The following is a 21454-nucleotide window of genomic DNA, read 5'->3' on the forward strand; positions in this document are numbered from 1 at the left end:
CCAGACCACCCAGCCCTCTGTCCTGCCAGCAGTCCCACTCGGCTCAGCCACGCCACCACCCTAGCCTCTATGGGGACAGTCCTCTGAGGAAAGCTGGGCTTAGTGGGTCCACAGCACCCCCCTGCCGGTGTCATTAATCCCCAAAGAAAGTCAAACATTAGCCCGGGCAAACCACTTACGCCTTATATAATCCCCCCCCACCGGGGGAAGGCGCAAACTCAGCTTGTTGGAACTCAACTGCAAAACCACAACAGCTGCCAGATCTGGGACAGAGCAGGGCTCCAGCCACAGCGACCACCAGCCCCACCAGAGGGAGCAGCCAGGCTCAGCTACCAGGTGAGGAGGGACAGAGGCCCACCTTCCCCCAGCCCCCAGGGACCCCGGGAAGGCCCCAAGACCAGGCCCTGCTTCCTCGGTGCATCTGGCCAAGTCCCTTCAGCCCTCTGGGACCTGCTTGGGCCCTTTCAGCTGCTCGGCTGTAGTGTGCCAGCCCCAGGAGACAGGCAAAAGCAGGAAGCACTGGGCTTGGGGAGACCTTCTCAACAGGCAACCTGGGTTCTGCCAACCCTGTGTGTCTGCTCAGGGCCACCAAGAATCCTTCCACTTACTCCTGACCTCCATCCTGGGTGGCCCACATCCAAGACCGAACCCCTTGGTCCCCATGGTGTGGCCTACACTGCCCCATGCCTGCAGCAGGTGTGACCAGGCTGGCTGGACACACACTCCCACCCACAAGTCCCCACACGCACATCTGAACTCACACAGTCGTGCCCTGACACTCCAGCCTCCCTGTGCCCATCTCTGCAGACACCACTCGGGGCACACCCCACCCCTGCGACCCCACGTCTGTACACGCAGTCGGGGACATCTTCACCCACACCTAACTCCGTGGGTGCACACAGCTGAGCCCCACGTCCTTACAGACGTCCACATACGCGGGCTCACTCACGCACCTGGGCTCACCTTCCCACCTGTGCTTCCACACCCATCCGCCTGCCCCCCACCCCCCATCACCTCACATGCACACATCCCTTTCTCCCGCCTGGTGCCCCCCGCCTGCAGCCCTGGCTCATCCTGCCCCGCACCATGACTTTTGCCGAGCTTGTGGACCGCGTGGCCAGCAACGGGCCATTCCAGTTCCTGCACACGGTCCTGCTGGGCCTCCCCATCATCGGCATGGCCAACCACAACCTGCTACAGATCTTCACAGCTGCCACGCCCACCCACCACTGCCGCCCCCCACCCAATGCCTCCGCGGGGCCCTGGGTGCTCCCCATGGGCCAGAATGGGAAGCCTGAGACGTGCCTCCGTTTCGCATATCCATCCAACGCCAGCCTGCCCAATGACACCCAGGGGGCCACCGAGCCCTGCCTGGATGGCTGGACCTATGACGTCAACTCCAGGGACTCCATCGTGGCTGAGGTATGACTGGAGGCCCAGCCTCTCCCTCCGCTGAGAGTCAGCACCGCACACTCGTGGACAGGGGGGCAGGTGGGGGCCCCAGTCTCCCTAGGACCCGGGGACAGAGCTCTGGGCAGGCCGGGAGGAAGGACCTGGGTGCGGAGGACCAAAAGGTCCTGTCTCTTCACATTTAGAGTATAAACAGCCCATTCTATGCCAGGCATGGCGCCAAGCTCTGGGGAATCAAAAATGCACCATCCCTGTTCCCATGGGGTCCACAGTCTAGCAGGGTTAACATCAATTAACGAGAGTACCACACAGGAAATGTCAGATTACAACTTTAAAGTACTTAAGGTTGTGACCTGAGACTACAGCCTAGCCCTAAGCTGGGGTCAGGGACCCGGGGTTGGCGGAGCAGGGGGGACCCCCCCTACAGAAGGGACCCCGGGCTAAGAGAATCCAGCAAGAGTTAGCCAGGCAATGGGGGAAAGGAGGAAAATTCCATCTTGTGCCAAGGCCTCAAGGTGGAACAGTGTGTGGAGCAGGGGATGGACAGAAGGGAGGGTTGGAACGTACCTGAGCAGACCCAGAAAACATGCCCTCCACTCTGGCAGTCACTCGTGTGTGCACTCCATTCATTCACAGCTCATTTATCCACAGACTCTTTTACCTGCCATCTCTGGGAATTACAGAGTTAAATCAGGCTCTTCAATGAACTGGAGACTATGGTCAGATGAAGAGAGGGGAATGGAAAATGGCATTTATTGAGGATCTACAACTAATCTGGCATATCTTAGTGTTTGCCCGACACTGTCTCCCACAATTTGATCCCTGCAATAATATTCTGCTGAAGGTGATTCTATCTCCTTTTTCAGATTAAAAAAAAAAAAAAAAAAAACAAAGCTCAGAGACAGGAAGGGAAAGTTCAGTGCCATAGAGGTGGTCAGCTTCAGAACTGGAACTTTAAAATGAAAAATGCATAGTAGGCACAGGGAGCCAAGCATTGTGGCAGTACAAAAGATAGAGGAACCGCAGGATTCTAGGGAGGCTTCCTGGAGGAAGTGGCATCTGAAGAGTGAGCAGAGGCCAATGTTTTCATTCTTCCCTTGGGGACCATGAGACCCCTGAGGGCAAGAGCTTTCTTTTGCGCCATTAGAAGAGATGTATTTCAAAGTATTTACCCGGTGTTCATCCTGTGCTGGGCACATTATGAGCACAGGCTCCTGGAATCCCAGGAGATGACATCTTAGTGAAGGAAGTATTGTTGGTACCTTCAGTTCATAGACCAAGGATCTGAGGCTCAGCCGGGTTCAATGACTTTCCCAGGATCACATATGGGACCTAGCAGAGAAGAGATTTGAACCCAGGGCCATCTTTGTTCAGAATCTATGATTGCTATTCATTTGTTTAGTGAATGTTTATTTCTATATAAGGCACTGACTGCGTGCAAGGCATTGTCCTAAGTGCGTCATAAATATTAACCCTTCTAACCTTCCTGATATTATAAGATGTTAATGATAAGCCCATTGCTGTGATGGGGAAACCGAAGCACAGAGTTCAAGTAGCTTGTTCAAGGTCGTACCACTAGTAAGAGGCAGCTGCAGGGTCTGAAGCTGGGCCCCTGACCCCAGGGCCGTGCTCCCAGCCATCACTTCTGCTGACTCTCATAGTGCCAGATACTTCCTCCCTGTCACATGCACTTTTTCTCCCCGGCACCAAGTACAGTGCCTGAAATACATCCAACCAACATGTATGGACAGCTACACGCATCAGACTGAGGACACAAAGTCAAAGAACTCATCAGCCCGGCCCGCCCTCCTTTAGCTCACCTCCAGTGGGGAGGCAGACCCATCCTTCCAGGGTGACCAGAAGCCAGGTAGGGTTAGGCAAGCTTCCCAGGGCAGAGGTTTTCAGCTGCTTTGCTGTATCCCCAGGAGCTGGAACAGTGCCTGGCACAGAGAGGTCCTCTGTGAAACAAATATTTGTGTAATGAATGGATACAAGCTTTTATAAACTCAGGGTACTCCGGGAGCCCGGAGGAGGGCATGGAATCTGCCTGGAGGGGGAACCCAGGAGGGCTTGCTGGAGTCTGCAGCACCTGCCCTGAGTGTAAAGGAGGGGTAGGGATTAGGGGGCAGGCTGAAGCAGGCAAGTGCATCCCAGGCAAAAGGAGCAGTGTGCGTGGTGTCAAACACACAATTATAGAAGCATAAAGAGAGCAAGATAGTCAGGACTGCAAGAGACGAAGAAGGCTGGAGAGGCAGGCAGTGGGGGGTGGAGGCCATGGATGCAGGAAGGAGGAGGGCCCCGGCTTGGATGCTGAGGCGAAGGTGCTGCCTCTGGCCCGAAGATAACGGGAACCACTGAATGGTGTTAAGCAGGAGCGTGACCTGCTCAGATCACCTGCTAAGGGCAGTCATTCTGACCACAGGGTGGACAGCAGCTTAGGGAGCGTTTTAGTCCAGCGGCTGGGAGACCCATGAGCCGGTTGCCTTTGGGACCCAGGACCATGACGACAGACATCAGGGATAGGTGGAAGAAACACCAGGAAGGGTAGGGAGTCAGAATCTCTGGGACTTGGAACCTGAGTGGCTATGAGGGTGGGGGACAAGCGTGGGCAGTGCACGGGAGTCACAGATGTTCCGATACCTGTAAGTTAAGTTTCCGGGTGTATGGGCAACTTGCTGTACCTCAAGCCAGAACAGAGCCTACTAAGGAAACAAAAAAATCCTCCAGGGAGCAATGAAATAATAGCCGTGAAATAATACCCCTTACTCTGTGCTCACCCCATGCCAGAACGTGCTAAGCACTTTGGTCATATGGACTCATTCAGTTCTCACCACAGCCTTCTGAGGTTATGTCATTTTGGGGGCTTCCCTTGTGGCTCAGCTGGTATAGAATCTGCCTGCAATGCGCGAGACCTGGGTTTGATCCCTGGGTGGAGACGATCCCCTGGAGAAGGGAAAGGCTACCCACTCCAATATTCTGACCTGGAGAATTCCATGGTCTATATAGTCCATGGGGTCACAGAGTTGGACACGACTGAGCGAATTTCACTTCACTATGCCGTTTTTGCAGAGGAGGAAAGCAAGGCACAGGTTACTGGCCCAAGACACCACGTCTGATAAATGCTGGGGCCGAGAGTCAAACACAGGCAGCAGGACTCCGAGTCCCCTCTCCCCCTCCCCAACCCCCTGCTCCTGGGGACCGCATCCCCCAACCACTGCACCCTGGGCTAGGTGCTAGGCAGCGCTCAGTGAGTGCTGGGTGAAGGCCATATCGGCAGGAGGGACTTAGACAGTGCTGACTGTTGGGAAGCTGCTTCCCCTCCAGGGGGCACACCTCGAGCTTCAGGGAGCCCAGCCAAGAGCAGACCTTGCAGGTCTTGTATTCGGTCAAGCATCAGCTCTCATCCATGCCAGTTGAGTTCCCAGCCACCCTTCTGGCAGTCAGAGCTGTGTGAATCTACATCCCAACCCAGCGCAGGGTTTCACCAGATCTCGCGGGTCTGCCCCTCTTCTCCTGGTCAGGCCCAGGCTCCCTGAGGACGCTCAGCCAGGAGACCCCACAATTGGGATCCCTGCCCAGTCAGTGGCCAGATCCACCCAAGTGCTGGTAGCAGCCCAGCATGGTCAGACCCCTCTGACTTTTCTGTCTGTGGCTCAAGCCCATGGCAAATCCATGCTCCATCTACTTGCGGTGGGATGGGTTTCTGAGCCCCCACTGTGCAGAGGCACCTAGGGTTCACCCAGGGGTAGGTCTCTGGGGTGGAGGCCAGGCCTGGAGGTGCCGGCCCAGGGGGAAGGGTTGTCATGAGCAGTGTCTGCAGCCAGCTCGGTCCAAGTGACCCTGTTTAGAAGGCACGGGGCCATCTCCCAGGTGGACAGCGCTTGACTGAGAGCCAGCGCCAAGCAACAGAGTTCACATCCTGACTCTGCCATTCACTGGGGATGTTACAACCCCAGAAGTCTTGGTTTCCTCATCCGTAAAATGGGGTAAGAGAGCAACTGAACTTTAAAAGAGATAATGCAAGCTCAGCATTAGCACAGGGCCTGGAGCCTGCCAGGCGTTCGACTAATGTTCACTGACGCTGTTGCTGTTACAGTCGTTAATAGAGATGTCCTTAGAAGGAGAGGGTTAGTGCCCTTGGGAGAGTAAATGGGAATTAGCTGTCACAACTCTTCCAGGCTCACCCAGGCCCCCACCTAGCACAAACCTCCACACAGGGCCCCTCTCCACTGCCACAGCTGGGGCCCTGATGAGTCATCTCCCTCCCCATCTCAGTCCCCTCATCTTTAGAATGGGATCATAAGGAACTTCCCTGTGGAGGGGATGAGGGTGGGAGGACCGCGCTGGGTCCAGTCAGGAGCATGGGGACTTTCCCTCCCCCTCTCTGATCCCATAAGCTCCCCTGGCAGAGGTGCCCACACATTCCTTTCTCTGGGTTCAGCAGAGACCAGGTTGGAATTTTTCAGAAGGAGCTTTACTAGCACATTAAGAGGAAACAAAGGCCTTTCTTTGAAGTCTGGAGAGTGTGGGGCATGTGGGTTGTGGTTTCTGGGTTCCCTGGACAGGAGCCATAGGCCACAGCTTTCACACCACAGAACCCAGACCTGTGGGTGCCCAGCTCAGCCTGGCGGCTCCTTAAGGCCTGGGTCTGGCCTTGGATGGGCAGGCCCTCCCTCTGAGGTACCTGTGATTCCTCTCTGGGCCTGGAGTCTTCCTGTCCTCTCTCCAGAGCCACAGAAATTCTGTTGCCCAGACAGGTCCCTGGAGGCCCCAAGTCAGCAGCTGGAGAAGCAGAGAAGCTGCTCAGTGGTCCCCCAGAAGTGGGTCTCCACTCTGTGAGGTTGCCCTGCTGAGTCTCTGGTCTTCCTCCATCTCAACCTCCGAATCCCCAGGCTGCCCACCTCCCAGGCCACCTGTCCATCTCTTGTCTCCAGCTGAGCTCCTGCTTCACCCCTACTTGCTCACCCCAGACCCTGCCCTTGGTACCCCTCCTATCCTAGGATAGATATCCCCTATCCTAGCCTCCAATCTGACTCCCGGGTAAAGATCAGGGGGCCCCACCCCAGCCACACGTCTGGGCCAGTCTGACCTCCCCTCCATGGCAGGCCTCACCTAGGAAACTGTGATCCTAGGCAGGAGGAGTTCCGGAGCCATCTCATGGGCTCTCCAGGGTCACTGAGTGCTCCACAAGCACCTACTTTGTGCAGGGCCCTGGGCTGGTACTTTGCATTCCTTATTTTGAAACCCTTCCAATCTTCTTTTGTGGCCAATGTGAATGTCAGGAGTCCCAGGTGGCGCAGTGGTAAAGAATCTGTCCACCAATGCAGGAGGCACAAGAGATGTGGGATCCCTGGGTCAGGAAGTTCCCCTAGAGGAGCAAATGGCATCCCACTCCAGTATTGCCTGGAGAATTCCATGGACAGAGGAACCTGGTGGGCTACAGTCCATGGGGTCGCAAAGAGTCGGACACAACTGAACAACTGAGCACTATGAACGTCACCCCTTTTTACAGAAGAATACACTGGGCTCAGATCAAAAAGGTGATTCTCATAGCCATGAGGGTGAAGTCAAGCTTTTACAGCAAGAGGGTCGGGGGTCCTGACTCCAGAATCCATACCCTTTCTGTTGCATTACATGTCCCTGTGAGCACAGGCTTTACAATGACCTGTGACAAAAATAATAAAACAGCTATTCCACAGAGGGCCGACTGTTTGCCCCAGTGTAGTGCCGGGTTCTTCCTTCTTTATTTTCTTTACAAGTCTGAGAAGTAAGTATTAGTATTACCCCCATTGGCTCAGATGGTAAAGAATCTGCCTGCAATGAGGGAGACTCAGGTTCGATCCCTGGGTCAAGAAGTTCCCCTGGAGAAGGGAATGGCAACCCACTCTAGTATTCTTGCCTGGAAAATCCCATGGACAGAGGACCCTGGCAGGGTACAGTCCACGGGGTCACAAAGAGTCGGACACGACTGAAGTAACTTAGCACGCACGCAGGCACACACACACACACACACACAGATAAGGAGACTGAGTCACAGAGAGGTTAAGTAACTGGCCCAGGAACACACAGCTACTACAGAACAGAGCTGAAGACGCAAATCCTTCAGAGTCTTACCAGGTACCTGGCCCTCTGGCCCCTGTGTTCCAGGGTTGGTTCTATTAGAGGCCCAAGAGTAGATAGAGCCATGGCAATTCTCCCCAGGTCTGAACTGGGTCTAAAGGGCCCCCAGTCTAGGGAAGTGTGTTCCCCCTGTCTTTTCTCTGGGGTAAGTATGGACCATGTGTGCAGTCCCCTGGCAGAGTCAGTCCATACAGACCCAGCAGGAGCCCCATCCTTCCTTGATCGCCCATGGCTTGCCCTGACTTTTTTTTTTTTTCAAAACCAACACACAGTTATTATCTCACAGTTTCCAAGGGTCAAAATCTGGGTCTAGCTTAACCGGATGCTCTGCATGGGTCTCACAGACTGCAGTCAAGACATCAGTCAGGCTGCATTTCTTCCTGAGTTTGGCCTCTTCTGAGGTCTCCCTGACCATGCTTGTTTGCCCTGATCTTTTATGATATGCCTTCTACTCTGTCCTCCAAGGAGCCTCCTGGCCCGTGATTTTGCTGCCCCTCCAGCTCCTGAGCCTGTCCCTCACCCTTTGAGCCTGAAGTCAGGCCAGCACACTTGGCTCTGGCCTCAGCCACCTCCCCAGCAATGACTCCGACCCACCGCATGCTAGTGTCTTCCAGCAGCGCACGGCCACAGCTCCCTGCACTGAGCCTTCCTCTGGCAGCTCGGGACTCAGAGCAAAGCGCACATCAGGGAGCAGTGGTCAAGGGCACTAGCTAGGGGTCCACAGACCTGAGTTTGAGTCTCTGCCTTGAAATGAACCGAGCTGTACTTGGGCAAGTTGCTTACCCTCTGAGCTTCAGGTTCTTTGTCGATAAACTGGAGATAATGATAATTCATTGGATTAGTATGGCATCATTTGCAAAGCTTGCTTCTGAGCATAGTAGGCCCTCTGTTTTCCTCCCACCACCTTTCTGGTTACACATCACTCAGGAAGACATGGCAGTGAGCTTCCTGTTCTTCCCTTCCTAAACCCAGCTCCCTAAGAAGTAATCATTCCAAGAAAGGAAAAAGAAGGCCAAGAACAGAGGATATGATATTGGGAGCAAAATCTCTATGTGGAGCTGCCAAAAGCTGATAGGCAAGAGGCCAGCCCAGGCCATGCCAAGGGCGAGATAGAAGCTGGGTGTCAGCCCCCTCCAATTGTGGTTACTGTTTGTGCTCTGTATCTCATCAGTAAATACGTATGTTGTTTAGTCACTTAGTCACACCCGACTCTTTTGTGACCCCGTGGACTGGAGCCCCTCCATGGGATTTCCCAGGCAGGAATTCTGGAGTGGGTTGCCTTCTCTAGGAGGTCTTCCCAACCCAGAGATCGAACCCACATCTCCTACATTGCAGGCAGATGCTTTAACCGTTGAGCCACCAGGGAAGTCCCCATTGACTATTCCTTGGACAAATATTGACATTTTCTGTGCACCACTACTCTGCTAGCTGCTAGGGATAAAGAGTCCTCCAACGAGACATCTCTGCCCTCGGCAAAGTTATGGCAGTAAATAGGCAGGCATCACACTGCATGACCTGTGTCCTCTTAGAGGAGAGGACAGACGCATGGAAGAAGGAATGAGGACACTGCGAGTCTGGATGTGCTTCTCAGACATTTATCTGTTTCACAAATATTTGCCGACTCCCTGCTTGTGTCAGGCACCCAGAAACACGTGTTCCCAGCACTCGGAGTTAGATGATCTTGACATGTTTCAAAGGGCTGACAACCTTGCTAGAATAAGGGAAGATAAGCACAAAAGCAAAGAGGAACAGCAGAGCCTGAAGCTACCGCAGAATCACTAATGTAACCCGATTAAACCCGCAGACCCCACACGGTACCAGAACTCTCTCTAGACACCCACTGGCCTACTCCTTGCACACCCCCTCACTTCCTCCTTTACTCTTTTCCCTCTTCGACTCCCATACACATACCCTGAAGGCTCTCTTTCCAGCCAGAATGAGCCCACTGGGTTTGCGGGCCAGTGCCAGCCACTCAGAGTCAGCCGGAGGACCTGGAGGCTTTGCCCTTCCCCAAACTCCCACGCTTTCCGCGAAGAAAGTGAAAACAGCTCCCTGGGGTGCGTGGTTCTTTCCCCACACTGTTTTACATCCAAAACATTTTCATGCAGCATTTCCAGCAAATGAGATTTCTTCGCTTCATTACACAAGTAATTCGGGATGACTGGACCAAGGGTGCGTGTCGGGGATTAGCAGAAGATTAGGCCAGACAGGTGGGCAGGAGTCAGAGCTGGAGGGCTTCATAAATCTGTGTTAATAGAGCTTTCTGTTTAACCAGAGAGCAGGAGAAAGCCAGTGAGTGCTCCAGACAAGGCAGCAACTCTGGTTTTATTGGGGAAAGAATGAATAGGAAGGACTGAGGCCGAAGGCCATCAGAGGATTGTCCTGATAATCCTCTCCGAGCTCAGGTTCCTCAACCGTCAGATGAAGATGACAGCAACTCTACATCATAAGGTTGTTGTGATGACTGAAAACACTAAGGCATGAAAAGACAGTGCCTGGTGTGGAGCAAGCCCTCAATAAATCCTATTCTTTTTTTAATCTATTTTATTGAAGTATAGTTGATTTACAATGTTGTGTTACCCATGGACAGAGGAGCCTTGTGGGCTTCAGTCATAAAGTCGCAAAGAGTCCCACACGACTGAAGCAACTTAGCACACACAGCACGCACGTTAATTTCTGCTGTGCAGCAAAATGACTCAGTTCTCCATATATACATCCTTTTTCATATTTTTCCATGTGGTTTATCCCAGGATATTGAATATACAGTGCTATACAGTAGGACCTTGCTGTTTATCCATTCTTTATATAATAATTTGCATCTGCTAATCGTAAGCTCCCCACCTCCCCATCTCTTCCCCACCTCCCTCCACAACCACAAGTCTGTTCTCTGTGTCTATGAGTCTGCTTCTGTTTCGTAGACAACTCATTTGTATCAGATTTTAGATTCCACATATAAGTGATGTCATGTGGTATTTGTCTTTCTCTTTCTGACTTCTTCACTTAGTGTAATCATCTCTAGGTCCATCTGTGTTGCTGCAAATGGCATTGTTTTGTTCTTTTTTGTGGCTGAGTAGTATTCCTTGTATATATACACTGTATCTTCTTTATCCATCCGTCAGTGGGCATTTAGGTTGCTTCCATGTTTTGGCTAGAGAAGGCAATGGCACCCCACTCCAGTACTCTTGCTTGGAAAATCCCATGGATGGAGGAGCCTGGAAGGCTGCAGTCCATGGGGTCGCTAAGAATCGGATATGACTGAGCAACTTCACTTTCATTTTTCACTTTCATGAGTTGGAGAAGGAAATGGCAACCCACTCCAGTGTTCTTGCCTGGAGAATCCCAGGGACGGGGAGCCTGGTGGGCTGCCGTCTATGGGGTCGCACAGAGTCAGACACGACTGAAGCGACTTAGCAGCATGTTTTGGCTATTGTGAATAGTGCTGATATGAAGGGGTACATGTATCTATCGAATTATAGTTTTGTCCAGATAAATTCCCAGGAGTGGGATTGTTGGATCATGTGACAACTTTATTTTTAACTTTTTGAGGAATACTCATACTGTGTTCCATAGTGACTGCACCAATTTAATTTCCCATCAATGATGTAGGAAGTTTCCCTTTTCTCCACACCCTTTCCAGCATTTGTTATTTGTAGATCTTTTAATGATGGCCATTGTAACTGATGTGAGGTGATACCTCTTTGCAGTTTTGGTTTGCATTTCTCTAATAAGCAGCAATGTTGGAGCATCTTTTCATATGCCTGTTGGCCAACTGTATGTCTTCTTTGGATCTTGTGCCCATTTTTCGATTGGGTTGTTTGTGTTTTGTTATTGAGTTGTATGAGCTGTTCACGTATTTTGGAAATGAAGTCCTTGTCAGTCTCATCGTTTGCAAATATTTTCTTCCAGTCCATAAGCTATCTTTGCATTTTGTTTATGGTTTCCATTGCTGTACAAAAGCTTGTAAATTTCATTAGGTCCCATTACTTTTATTTCTATTGAATATTGGCTGTTGTTCTTAATCCAAGTATACGAGGATGATGTCTGCACTGAAATAGCAGTAGTGGAAATAGAAGAATCCAGATTCAAGAACTACTAAGGGATTTCCCTAGTGATCCAGTGGATAAGACTGTGCTTCCACTGCAGGGGCACAGGTTTGATTCCTTTCAGGGAACTAAGATCCCACATGCTGCTGGGGCAGACAGAAAAGAAGAAATAAATATTAAAAAGTTAGAAACTGGAGGATCAAGCAATTGTAACATGGGAGAAAGTGAAGTCGCTCAGTTGTGGTCAACTCTTAGCGACCCCATGGACTGTAGCCTACCAGGCTCCTCTGTCCATGGGATTTTCCAGGCAAGAATACTGGAATGGGTTGCCATTTAGGAAGGAGTCAAAAAAGGTTGCCGATCACTGTGATTCCGACCTTACAGGGAGAGGGTAATGAGTGTCATTGACTCTACCTTCCAGATAGAGATTTCAAGTAGACAGCTAAATCGTTGGGTCTCAAGGGCAGAAGAAAGGTTGGGCTAAACACAGGGATTTGGAGTCTTCACCATAAAATAGTAATTGAAGTCACAGAAGCAGATGATATTTCCTGGAAAAGTGAATAAAAAGAGGAAGATCCAAGAGGAGCCCTGGGGAACCCTCAAGGGATAGAGAGAAAGAAGACCACAGAGGGAGATAAAGAAGGAAGACCAGGGGGAGGAGAGGTCAGCAGGGTCAGGGGCTGCCAAAGGGAAGTCAGGTCGGGACCCAGAAGGTTCCACTGGGTTTGAGAAGCAGAGTTTCAGTGGTGTAGTGGGGACAGACTTGGGAAATGAGTGGGACATAAGGACGGGTAACAGCAAGGACGGTTCCTTGTTCCCGAGATTTGGCTTTGAAGGGAAGAGAGGAATGGAGTGAATGTGGAAGGGAAGAGGGCTCTAAGATGGAGAGACTGGAGCACACGCAAATGCAGATGGGGAGGAGTCTGGAGAGGCAGAGAGAGAGAGAGAGACGCAGGTGTGGGCTGGAGGAACGTCCCCTGGAGGAGAGAGGGTGCAGGCAGAGGGACCCGCCTTGAGTGTGAGAGGCTGGGGAGCAGACACACAGGGAGCCACTGGACTCGGGTGAGCCTGCGGAGCTTGAGAACAGACCTGGGTGTGTGACAGCTAAAGTGACCAGAAGCCGTATGGCAGGCCACACACGCTGAAGGGCCGTTCTCCTTTCACAGCCACGGGGCAGGGACCCAAGGAGCCCCGGACCAGGCCGAAGGGGATAAGCTAGGGGAACCCAAGCGAGGGCACTGGGAGAGGGAGTGCACACGCGGGGCCCAGGCTGAGTGGGCTGGACTGAGCTGCCTGGCCCCCTCTCTCTCACATGCAGTGGGACTTGGTATGCAACTCCAAAAAACTGAAGGAGCTGGCCCAGTCTATCTTCATGGCAGGCATACTGATTGGCGGGCTCGTGCTGGGAGCCCTGTCTGACAGGTGAGATGCAGGGGCCCCAAAGTGGGGGCCCAACCCATGGAGACCCCCTCCCCCATCTCTGTACCACCCATGCACTCTCAAAGAGGCAAAGAGCTGGGGGAGGTGGGCAAGAGGGTCCCTGCTGTGTGGCCAGCCCCTTCCAGGGCCACTGCCTACCCTCTGCCCTCAAACCTCTACAACTTGAGTCTTCCAGTCTGCCCAGAGCTGGGCCCCAGCCTCAAGGTGTGGCCGTGGAGGTGGACGGATGAATGGCTTGGAGAGGAGTGGTCCTTTGAACCCTGTTCAGGCAACTAAGCTGGGGGTAGAGGAGATCACTCATTAACTCAAACATCTAACTGCAAACTTGTCAACAAAAATAGCAATTACCAGCAAGGCTCTGTCGCGGGAGGGAGTTACATGCCCTGCCTGGCCCTTTGGGAGGTGGAGGGGTGGGGTCCAGCCCTTTGCCCTGAGGCCTGCAGAGTCACTCTCCTTGGCTGGCTCACAGCCGCTAACATCCCTCTTCTTCTTCGAGCTGCAGGTTTGGCCGCAAGCCCATCCTGACCTGCAGCTACCTGCTGCTGGCGGCCAGCGGCTCAGGCGCAGCCTTCAGCCCCACCTTCCCCACCTACACAGTCTTCCGCTTCCTGTGTGGCTTCGGCATCTCAGGCATTACCCTGAGCACCGTCATCTTGAGTGAGCCACAGGGGGAAGGGGCAGGGACCAAGAATTTGGGAAGCAGCCAGCCTGAAGCTGAGAGTGGGGTCTGGGCCCAGCTGAGCACCGGGTGGCCTTGGTCAAGCCAGGCAGTACCCCTCTCAGGACCCCAGGGGCCCACTCTGAACAAAAGAAGCATAATAGCAGCAGCTTCAATACTGAGGACTTACCCTGGCCTGGCACCTGCCAGGTACATGATCTCGTTCAGTCCACACACACAAGTAGATTAAAAACAAGGGAACTCATCTGCCACTGGAAAGGCAGTCAAGAATGTGGGCTAGGGGGACTTCCCTGGTGGTCCAGTGGTTAGGAAGCCACCTTGCCATGCAGAGGACATGGGTTCCATCCCTGGTCAGGAAACTAAGATCCTGCATGCCTTGGAACTACTGAACCCAGTGCTCTGGAGCCCAAGAGCCACACTAGAGAGCCTGAGCACCTCAAAGAAGATCCCATGTGCTGCCACCAAGACCTAACTCAGTCAAATTTAAAAAAAAAAAAATGTGGGCTTGGAAATCAGACAAACCTACATTTGAGTCCTGCCTCTTGAACCTCAGTCATAGCATCTCTAAAATGGGGGTGATGAAACTTTAGGGTCAGGGTCAGATCAAGCGGCCAGTAGGGGACAGGAACTGATACCCCTTCTCTGGAGGTGCCCAGGACCCACAAGGGTCTTAACTGGGTCCTTGGGCTCCTCCTGCAGATGTCGAGTGGGTGTCCACCCGGATGCGGGCCATCAAGTCGATTGCAGTCGGTTACTTCTACACCTTTGGACAGTTCGTTCTGCCCGGCCTGGCCTATGTCATTCCACAGTGGCGCTGGCTCCAGCTAACCGTGTCCATTCCCTTCTTTGCCTTCTTTCTGTTGTCCTGGTATGTGGCCCCTCTTCTTCAGTGCGCCTCCTTGGGCCTGCTGGGATCAAATAAGAGGAGCTCATGCCTGACCAGGCTGGCTGATTCTGTCTGTCCTGAGACACCCTGAGATGGTCAGGAAGGGGGTTCCTGGGAGGAGGAACTGCACATAGAGGTGTGGCTCTGGAGGGAGCACCCAGGGGGGACCCAGGGCAGTAGAAAATGAGGGTAAGTTGACGTGGTTGGGTGAGGGGCAGACCAGAAAGCAGAGAGGCCTCAGCTTCACATGGAGGAACAGAGAATGTCTCTGAAGATGCCTGGGGTGCTGAAAGGCCTGACCAAGCTTCTGTTTGTGACAGAGTTACACAGAAAGGCAGACCCAAGCCGGGGGGGTGGGCGGGGGATGAGAGACGGGGGAGGTGACTGTGTGGGAAGGTGGGGCTTGGGGCATTTTTGAAGGAAAAGTCCTTAGAGTCTGGGGACTCCTGGATTTGAGGTATAAAGGAAAGGAAAGCTGGAACTTCCCAGGTGGTTCAGTGGTTAAGATTCTGTGCTTCCACTGCAGGGGGCACGGCTTCCATCCCTGGTTGGGGAAGTTCCACGTGCTGAATAGTGTGGCCAAAAAAAGGAAAAGAAAGCTCCAACTTTCTTTGGAGAACCTGGGAGAACCGAGGAGTCTGATTCAATGATGAAGATGGGAAACCAAATTGTGGGTGGTAGTTGATAGCAGGACCCAAAGAATAGGAAATATTGAACAAACTCAGGAGCAGAAATGAAGTCTTGGAGAACCCTTTATCCAGCACTTACTATATGTGAGGCCCTGTTCTGGGCATCAGTCCACATCATCCTGACGCTTACAGCATCTGTGTGTGAAGGGTGCATTAGTATTCCCATTTTACAGATGAGTAAACAGAGGTTCGATGAGGTGAAGCAATCTCTGAAGGTTGTGCAAAAAGACACAGGACTGGAATGGGGCCTCCATTTGAAAATGAAAATAAGCTCCCAGGCAGATGGACAATCTTGCAGTGAGAGAGACGGTCGGAGGGTCTGGGGTGAAACTGGGCATGTCCACAGCCTAGGATGGGAGCTGAGAGTTAGGAGGCAAAATAAGGGTCAGCAGGCCCCTTCATTGTGTGACTTGAGACAAGCTTCACCCATTCTAAGCCTCAAGATTTTCCTAGGCAAAGTGGAGATACTAATGCCTCTCACCCAGAGCCTGGTCCATAGAAAGGTTCACTAATTGTCATTATTTTCCGGAAGAGCAGGATGGAACCTAGACCCTGGCTATGGGGTTTGGGAGGAAGTCATGAATCATTCTGGTAGGTGCAGGCTGAGAAAACTATCCGGGCAGAAACAAGACCACAAGAGCAGGTAGCAATGGACCCAGTAGGCTGCCACTACCAGCTGGACCAAAGGTCTAGGCCAGGAGACCAGTGTCCACTCCCCAGAGGGTCTCACTGGAGCCAGGTCCTGGATGCCTGTGGGGGCCGCAGCCAGAGCAGACCCCTGGGATCAGACTTTTCCAAGCATCCCTCCTGTCTCCCCACACCTCTGTCTCCTGCATTTCTCTTCATCTTAGTGACCCTCGGGGATTGCTCAGAGTGAACCCACCCCAAAAGGACAGCCCAGGGGTGGGGGAGAGTGAGGTTAGCCACACACTTGGCAACCCCAAGCTCCCCTGCTGCTCTTGCAAACCCCCCGCACCCAGCAGAGTTGGCCTTTTGCAGGGAGAATCAAAGAGTGCTTGGACCCACTCCCTAGACCACAACCCTGAGCTTAGCACTTAACCCCCTTCCTAAGATGCCCTGGGGCTGTAGCCCTGCCCCAACCTTCTCCCAGGACCTGGAATTTGGCCCAAGGAAGGCTGGGTGCATGAACGCACAAGACCCTCCTGCAGTCCAGTCTCGAAAGTGCCGTCCCTTCCCCAGGCCCCACCTGCCTTGGTCTAGGACTCAAGGGTCATAGCTCAAAAAGACACCCAAGGACAACACACAACCCAAGTTGCAAGGTGGGTGGCAGTGGGGAGAGGGGGTGTAGGGGAAAGGCTCTTCTGGAAAGGGAAGAAGAGATCTCTGGAATTTGTGTTGGTTGCAGGCAGCCCAGGTGCAAAGCCTGGCCAAGTTTAAATTCCATGAAATCTGTAGTAAGGCAACTCAGGTTTCTGGGCCTCCTTCTTTCTGGCACATGATCTCGTTCCAGCCTCTCAAGAGAGCTTCTGGCGTTGGGAGGTTGGGGGCAGGGAGACACTGTGACTTGCTTCTGGCCCTCAGGTGGCTGCCAGAGTCCATCCGCTGGATGGTCCTATCTGGAAGATCCTCCAAGGCCCTGAAGACACTCCGGCAGGTGGCAGCCTTCAACGGGAAGAAGGAGGAAGGAAAGAAACTCAGCCTGGAGGTAGAGGCTGAGGGGGATTATGGTCTGGGGCAGGAACCCAGGCTCTGCTATTGCGCTATCCCCTTCCTATTGCCTCCATTTCCTCTGCCCACAAGCCTGCCTCTGATGAGCTAAGCAAGCTTCTTTAAAGCCGCCAGGCCTGCACTGCCCTCTCTTCTTCCTGCTGCCCACCAGCTGGTCACTAATGCACCCCTCCCCTTCCTCTGCCCCAAGGAGATCAAGCTCAACACGCAGAAAGAAGTGGCCTTGGCCAAGGCCAAGCGCAGCGTAGCTGACCTGTTCCGGACACCCGTCCTGCGCCGAATGACCTTCTGTCTTTCCCTGGCCTGGTAACCCACCGCCCCTCCCTGCCCACACCCCAGCACCCCTGCCGAGCAGGTGTCATGAACAAGGTCTCTGACAGGCTCACCTACAGACAAGGCCTGAGTACCTGCAAGAAGAGTAGAGGTATCCCCTCCTCGGAGCTGCCCCTGCCCAGCCTCAAACCCCAGAAATCCCTCGCATCCCTGCCCCACAGACAGGTCCAGCCATCAGGGTCTGCTTTCCCCTGGAGTCACACCTACCTTACCCATGAGGCAGATGCTCCAAACCCCTTCACCAGCTCATATCTCACAATGTGAGCTGTGCCTCTCTGTTCTTGCCCCCCACCCCCAACTGGTCCAGCTCTGCTCTCTGGGACCCCACAGAACAAGGCTAGTGCTCAGGGCTGCAAGATTTAACAACAGAAATCATGTTTCTCCTGAATCTTCTCTTTTGCCCGCCATCCCACCACTCCTTCAAAGCCCTTTCCGCAACCTGGTTCTGAGTCCCTTCTCCATCCCGGCCATCGCCCCGTGGAAAGGATTCACTGTGTCCAGGAATGCTTCCCCTCAAAGAGGACTCCCACAACTCTGAGAGGGAGAGAGGAGGCATCTCATTCACAAGCACAGCCCTGGGGATGTTCTCCTCCCCCATTCTGAGTGCTAGACCATTACCCAACCAAAACAGATCTTTTGCTGCCTCCTTTGGTCTGCGTTGGAGAAGGAAATGGCAACCCACTCCAGTGTTCTTGCCTGGAGAATCTCAGGGACGGCAGAGCCTGGTGGGCTGCCATCTACGGGGTCGCACAGAGTCGGACACGACTGAAGCGACTTAGCAGCAGCAGCAGCAGCAGTTGGTCTCCAAGAGTCCCCCCAGTATCAGTATCCTCTGGAGTCAATTATATGGCTCTTGTCACCCTACTTTAACCCATGCCTGGGTCAGACATAACCAATCAATCCCAGCATGCTCTCACTGAGCCCAGACGGATCAGAAGCCTCAAAATGGCACTGAAGCAGACCATACCAATCCATTGCAGCTGGGACAAGAAATGAAACTCTTCATCATCCTGTTGACCCAATGAGCGGCATGGGGAGAGGCCGGCAGCTGGCTGTGGGTCATAACTGATCACTCTCTGCCCCTCAGGTTTTCCACCGGTTTTGCCTACTACAGTTTGGCTATGGGCGTGGAGGAATTTGGAGTTAACCTCTACATCCTCCAGCTCATCTTTGGCGGGGTCGACGTCCCAGCCAAGTTCATCACTACGCTGGCCATAAGCTATCTGGGCCGGCACACCACTGAGGCTGCTCTTCTGCTCCTGGCAGGAGGGTGCATCCTGTCGCTCATCTTTGTGCCTGCAGGTGAGAAGCTGGCACTACTCCCAGAACCCTCTGAGAGAGGCTGACCTACATCTGTGGGCCTCGCAGGCTGGGAGTAAGGTTCCAGGGACTCCAGTTCTGCAGGATCTTCCTCTCTCTTCCCTTCAGTAGTGCCCTGTGCTCTCTGGGGCCCAGGTTTCTCATCTAGAAAATAACTCAGTTGGGCTAGATGCTATCGAAGATCCTTTCCAGACCTGACTCAGACCAGGCAGAGTATGGTGGTGTCTGCACCGTGTGAGGAATTGTGTGGTCTGAGTGACTTGGTTGCAGAAAACGAGCTTGGATGGGGAAACATCAGAGCCTAGTGACCAAGAAACACTCTGCTGCCTACTTCACCATGACCTTGGAAAAGCCAATTTTACTTTATATTGAAAAAATAAAGTAAAGTGGGGGGAGGTTCCCAGGCAGCACTTGTGGTAAAGAACCTGTCTGCCGATGCAGGAGACGGAAGAGACACGAGTTTGATCCCTGGGTTGGGAAGATCCCCTGGAGGAGAGCATGGTAACTCACTCTGGTATTCTTGCTTGGAGAATCCCAGGGACAGAGTAGCCTGGTGGGCTACAGTCTATGGGGTTACAAAGAGTCAAACATGACTGAAGCTACTTAGCACAGATGCACACATGGGTTAATACACCAACATCTTCCCAAAGGAACTGGACTAAAAAGATACAATAAACTATGAGAATAAGGAATCAGAGTCAGGGAAAGACCCAAAGGCAGCAGGACAGAAGCCCACACAGCCCTGGGAATAGCAGAGGGGCTATTAGTTGGCTTTAAGTTTGAATCTGAGCTTCCCAGCAACCAAAACTAAAAGGGAGAGGAGGTCTCCGAGGAGTGAGAACACTCGGGGACTCCTGAGCCCCAAGGCTCACCTTGTTTTCTTTCCTCTGCAGATTTGATGACCCTGAGGACGGTACTGGCTGTGTTTGGGAAGGGATGCTTATCCGGCTCCTTCAGCTGCCTCTTCCTCTTCACAAGCGAGCTATACCCCACAGTCACTCGGTAGGTGCTGGGCATGGGGCTGGCCCAGCCAAAGGATACAGGGGCAGGTGGAATTGTGGACCTGATCCAGGAGCCCCAGAGCCATTCTCTGAGAATGCATGCACAGGCTGCCAACCTCTGCTCTGAACTATCCCAGGCAAACAGGTATGGGCATAAGTAATATGTGGGCCCGCGTGGGAAGCATGACAGCCCCCCTGGTGAAAATCACGGCGGAGCTGAAACCCTTCATCCCCAATGTCATCTTTGGGAGCATCGCCCTCCTGGGAGGCAGTGCAGCCCTCTTCCTGCCTGAGACACTCAATCGGCCCTTGCCAGAGACTATTGAGGATGTAGAAAACTGGTCAGTCCCCTGCCTCTGGCCCCAGCAGTCCTCCTCCACAGGGAAGCCCAGGGCTTTTCCTGAGCTCTCTTTCCCTAGGTCCCTGCGGACTAAGCAGTCAAAGCAGGAGCCAGAAGCAGAAAAGGCATCCCAGAGGATCCCTCTGCAGCCTCATGAGCCAGGCCTGGACCCCAGCTGAAGGCAACAGACCCTCGTTCCCTGCCCTCCACAAACAAATCCCAGCCAGGTCCTTGGCTGTCTCTGGGCTCTGAGGACACCTTGGGGAGGGCCTGGGCACATCCGTGCTCCTAGGACATAGTCTTTTGAGACCTTGCAGGAGTCATCTCCACCACCTCCGGAGCCCCCTCAGCCCAGCCCGGGCCAGTTCAAAGGTTTGGCCACAGGCCTTTGCACACCCCACCTTGCCCTCACCCTCCCCCCGCAGCCCAGACCCTGCCATTCTGTCCAGCCCTTCCCCACTGGCCACTCCCCTCATTGTTTCCACCCTCTTCGCCTTCTTGTGCCCACCCCTTTCTTCAACAAGAGGTTTCAATAAACGGCAATGAAGAATTCAAGCCCTGCTGCTCAGGAACGGGGGTGGAAAAGGGGGAAGGCCCCGGTGTGGACACGCGAGTGTGCAATTCTGTTCATCCGCACTGGCATGCACATGCCAGATACATGCAGGTGCAGGTATATATGTGCGTGTGAGCTGGGCTGATGTGAACATGTGTGTGTAGTTTGAGCATACCGAGGTGTGTATACACCAAGCCTGTATTAGTCTACTCTGATTGCTGTAACAACATGCCACAGACCAGATCCTTGAAACAATTTCTTCCTCACAGTCCTGGAGGCTGGAAAGTCCAAGATCAAGGTGCTGGCAGGCTCAATTCCTGGTGTCCACGCCCGTGTGATGGACAGAGGCACATGCCTCCTGGTGGGGGCCTCACTTGCAGATAATCAGATACCTTCTCACTGTATCCTTGCATGGCAGAACAAGGAGAGATAAAGCAAGCTTTCTGGTTTCTCTCCTACTAAGGGCACTAATCCCATCATGCGGGTCCCAGCCCCATGACCTCATCTAAATCTAATTACCTCTCAAAGATCCCACCTCCTACTACAGCCACATTGTTGTTCAGTCACTAAGTTGTGTCTGATTATTTGCAAAGCCATGGACTGCAGCACACAAGGCTTCCCTGTCCTTCACTATCTCCCAGAGTCTGCACAAACTCATGCCACGGAGTCAATGATGCCATCCAACCATCTCATTTTCTGTCACTCCTTACTCTTCCTGCCCTCAATCTTTCCCAGCATCAGTGTCTTTCCCAATGAGTCGGCTCTTCCCATCAGGTTGCCAAAGGATTGGAGCTTCAGCTTCAGCATCAGTCCTTCCAATGATTATTCAGTGTTGATTTCCTTTAGGATTGACTGGTTTGATCTCCTTGCTGTCCAAGGGACTCTCAAGAGTCTTCTCCAGCACCACAGTTCAAAAGCATCAGTTCTTTGGGGTTCAGCCTTCTTCATGGC

General features: G+C 53.1%; 1 protein-coding gene across 1 annotated transcript; it reads left to right on the forward strand.

The window, feature by feature from the left end:
• The first annotated feature begins 218 nt into the window (after window positions 1-218).
• Window positions 219-20505, forward strand: SLC22A8 (solute carrier family 22 member 8). The gene is made up of 11 exons (XM_027532454.1): window positions 219-336; window positions 1063-1422; window positions 12892-12995; window positions 13516-13670; window positions 14392-14560; window positions 16810-16933; window positions 17147-17262; window positions 18377-18591; window positions 19503-19611; window positions 19748-19951; window positions 20030-20505. The coding sequence occupies exons 2-11, from the start codon at window positions 1087-1089 to the stop codon at window positions 20127-20129; spliced, it is 1632 nt and encodes a 543-aa protein (XP_027388255.1). The 5' UTR covers window positions 219-336; window positions 1063-1086; the 3' UTR covers window positions 20130-20505.
• The last annotated feature ends 949 nt before the right edge of the window (window positions 20506-21454 follow it).

The sequence above is a fragment of the Bos indicus x Bos taurus genome, chromosome 29 (genome assembly GCF_003369695.1).
Source record: "Bos indicus x Bos taurus breed Angus x Brahman F1 hybrid chromosome 29, Bos_hybrid_MaternalHap_v2.0, whole genome shotgun sequence".
NCBI classification, from domain to species: Eukaryota; Metazoa; Chordata; class Mammalia; order Artiodactyla; family Bovidae; genus Bos; species Bos indicus x Bos taurus.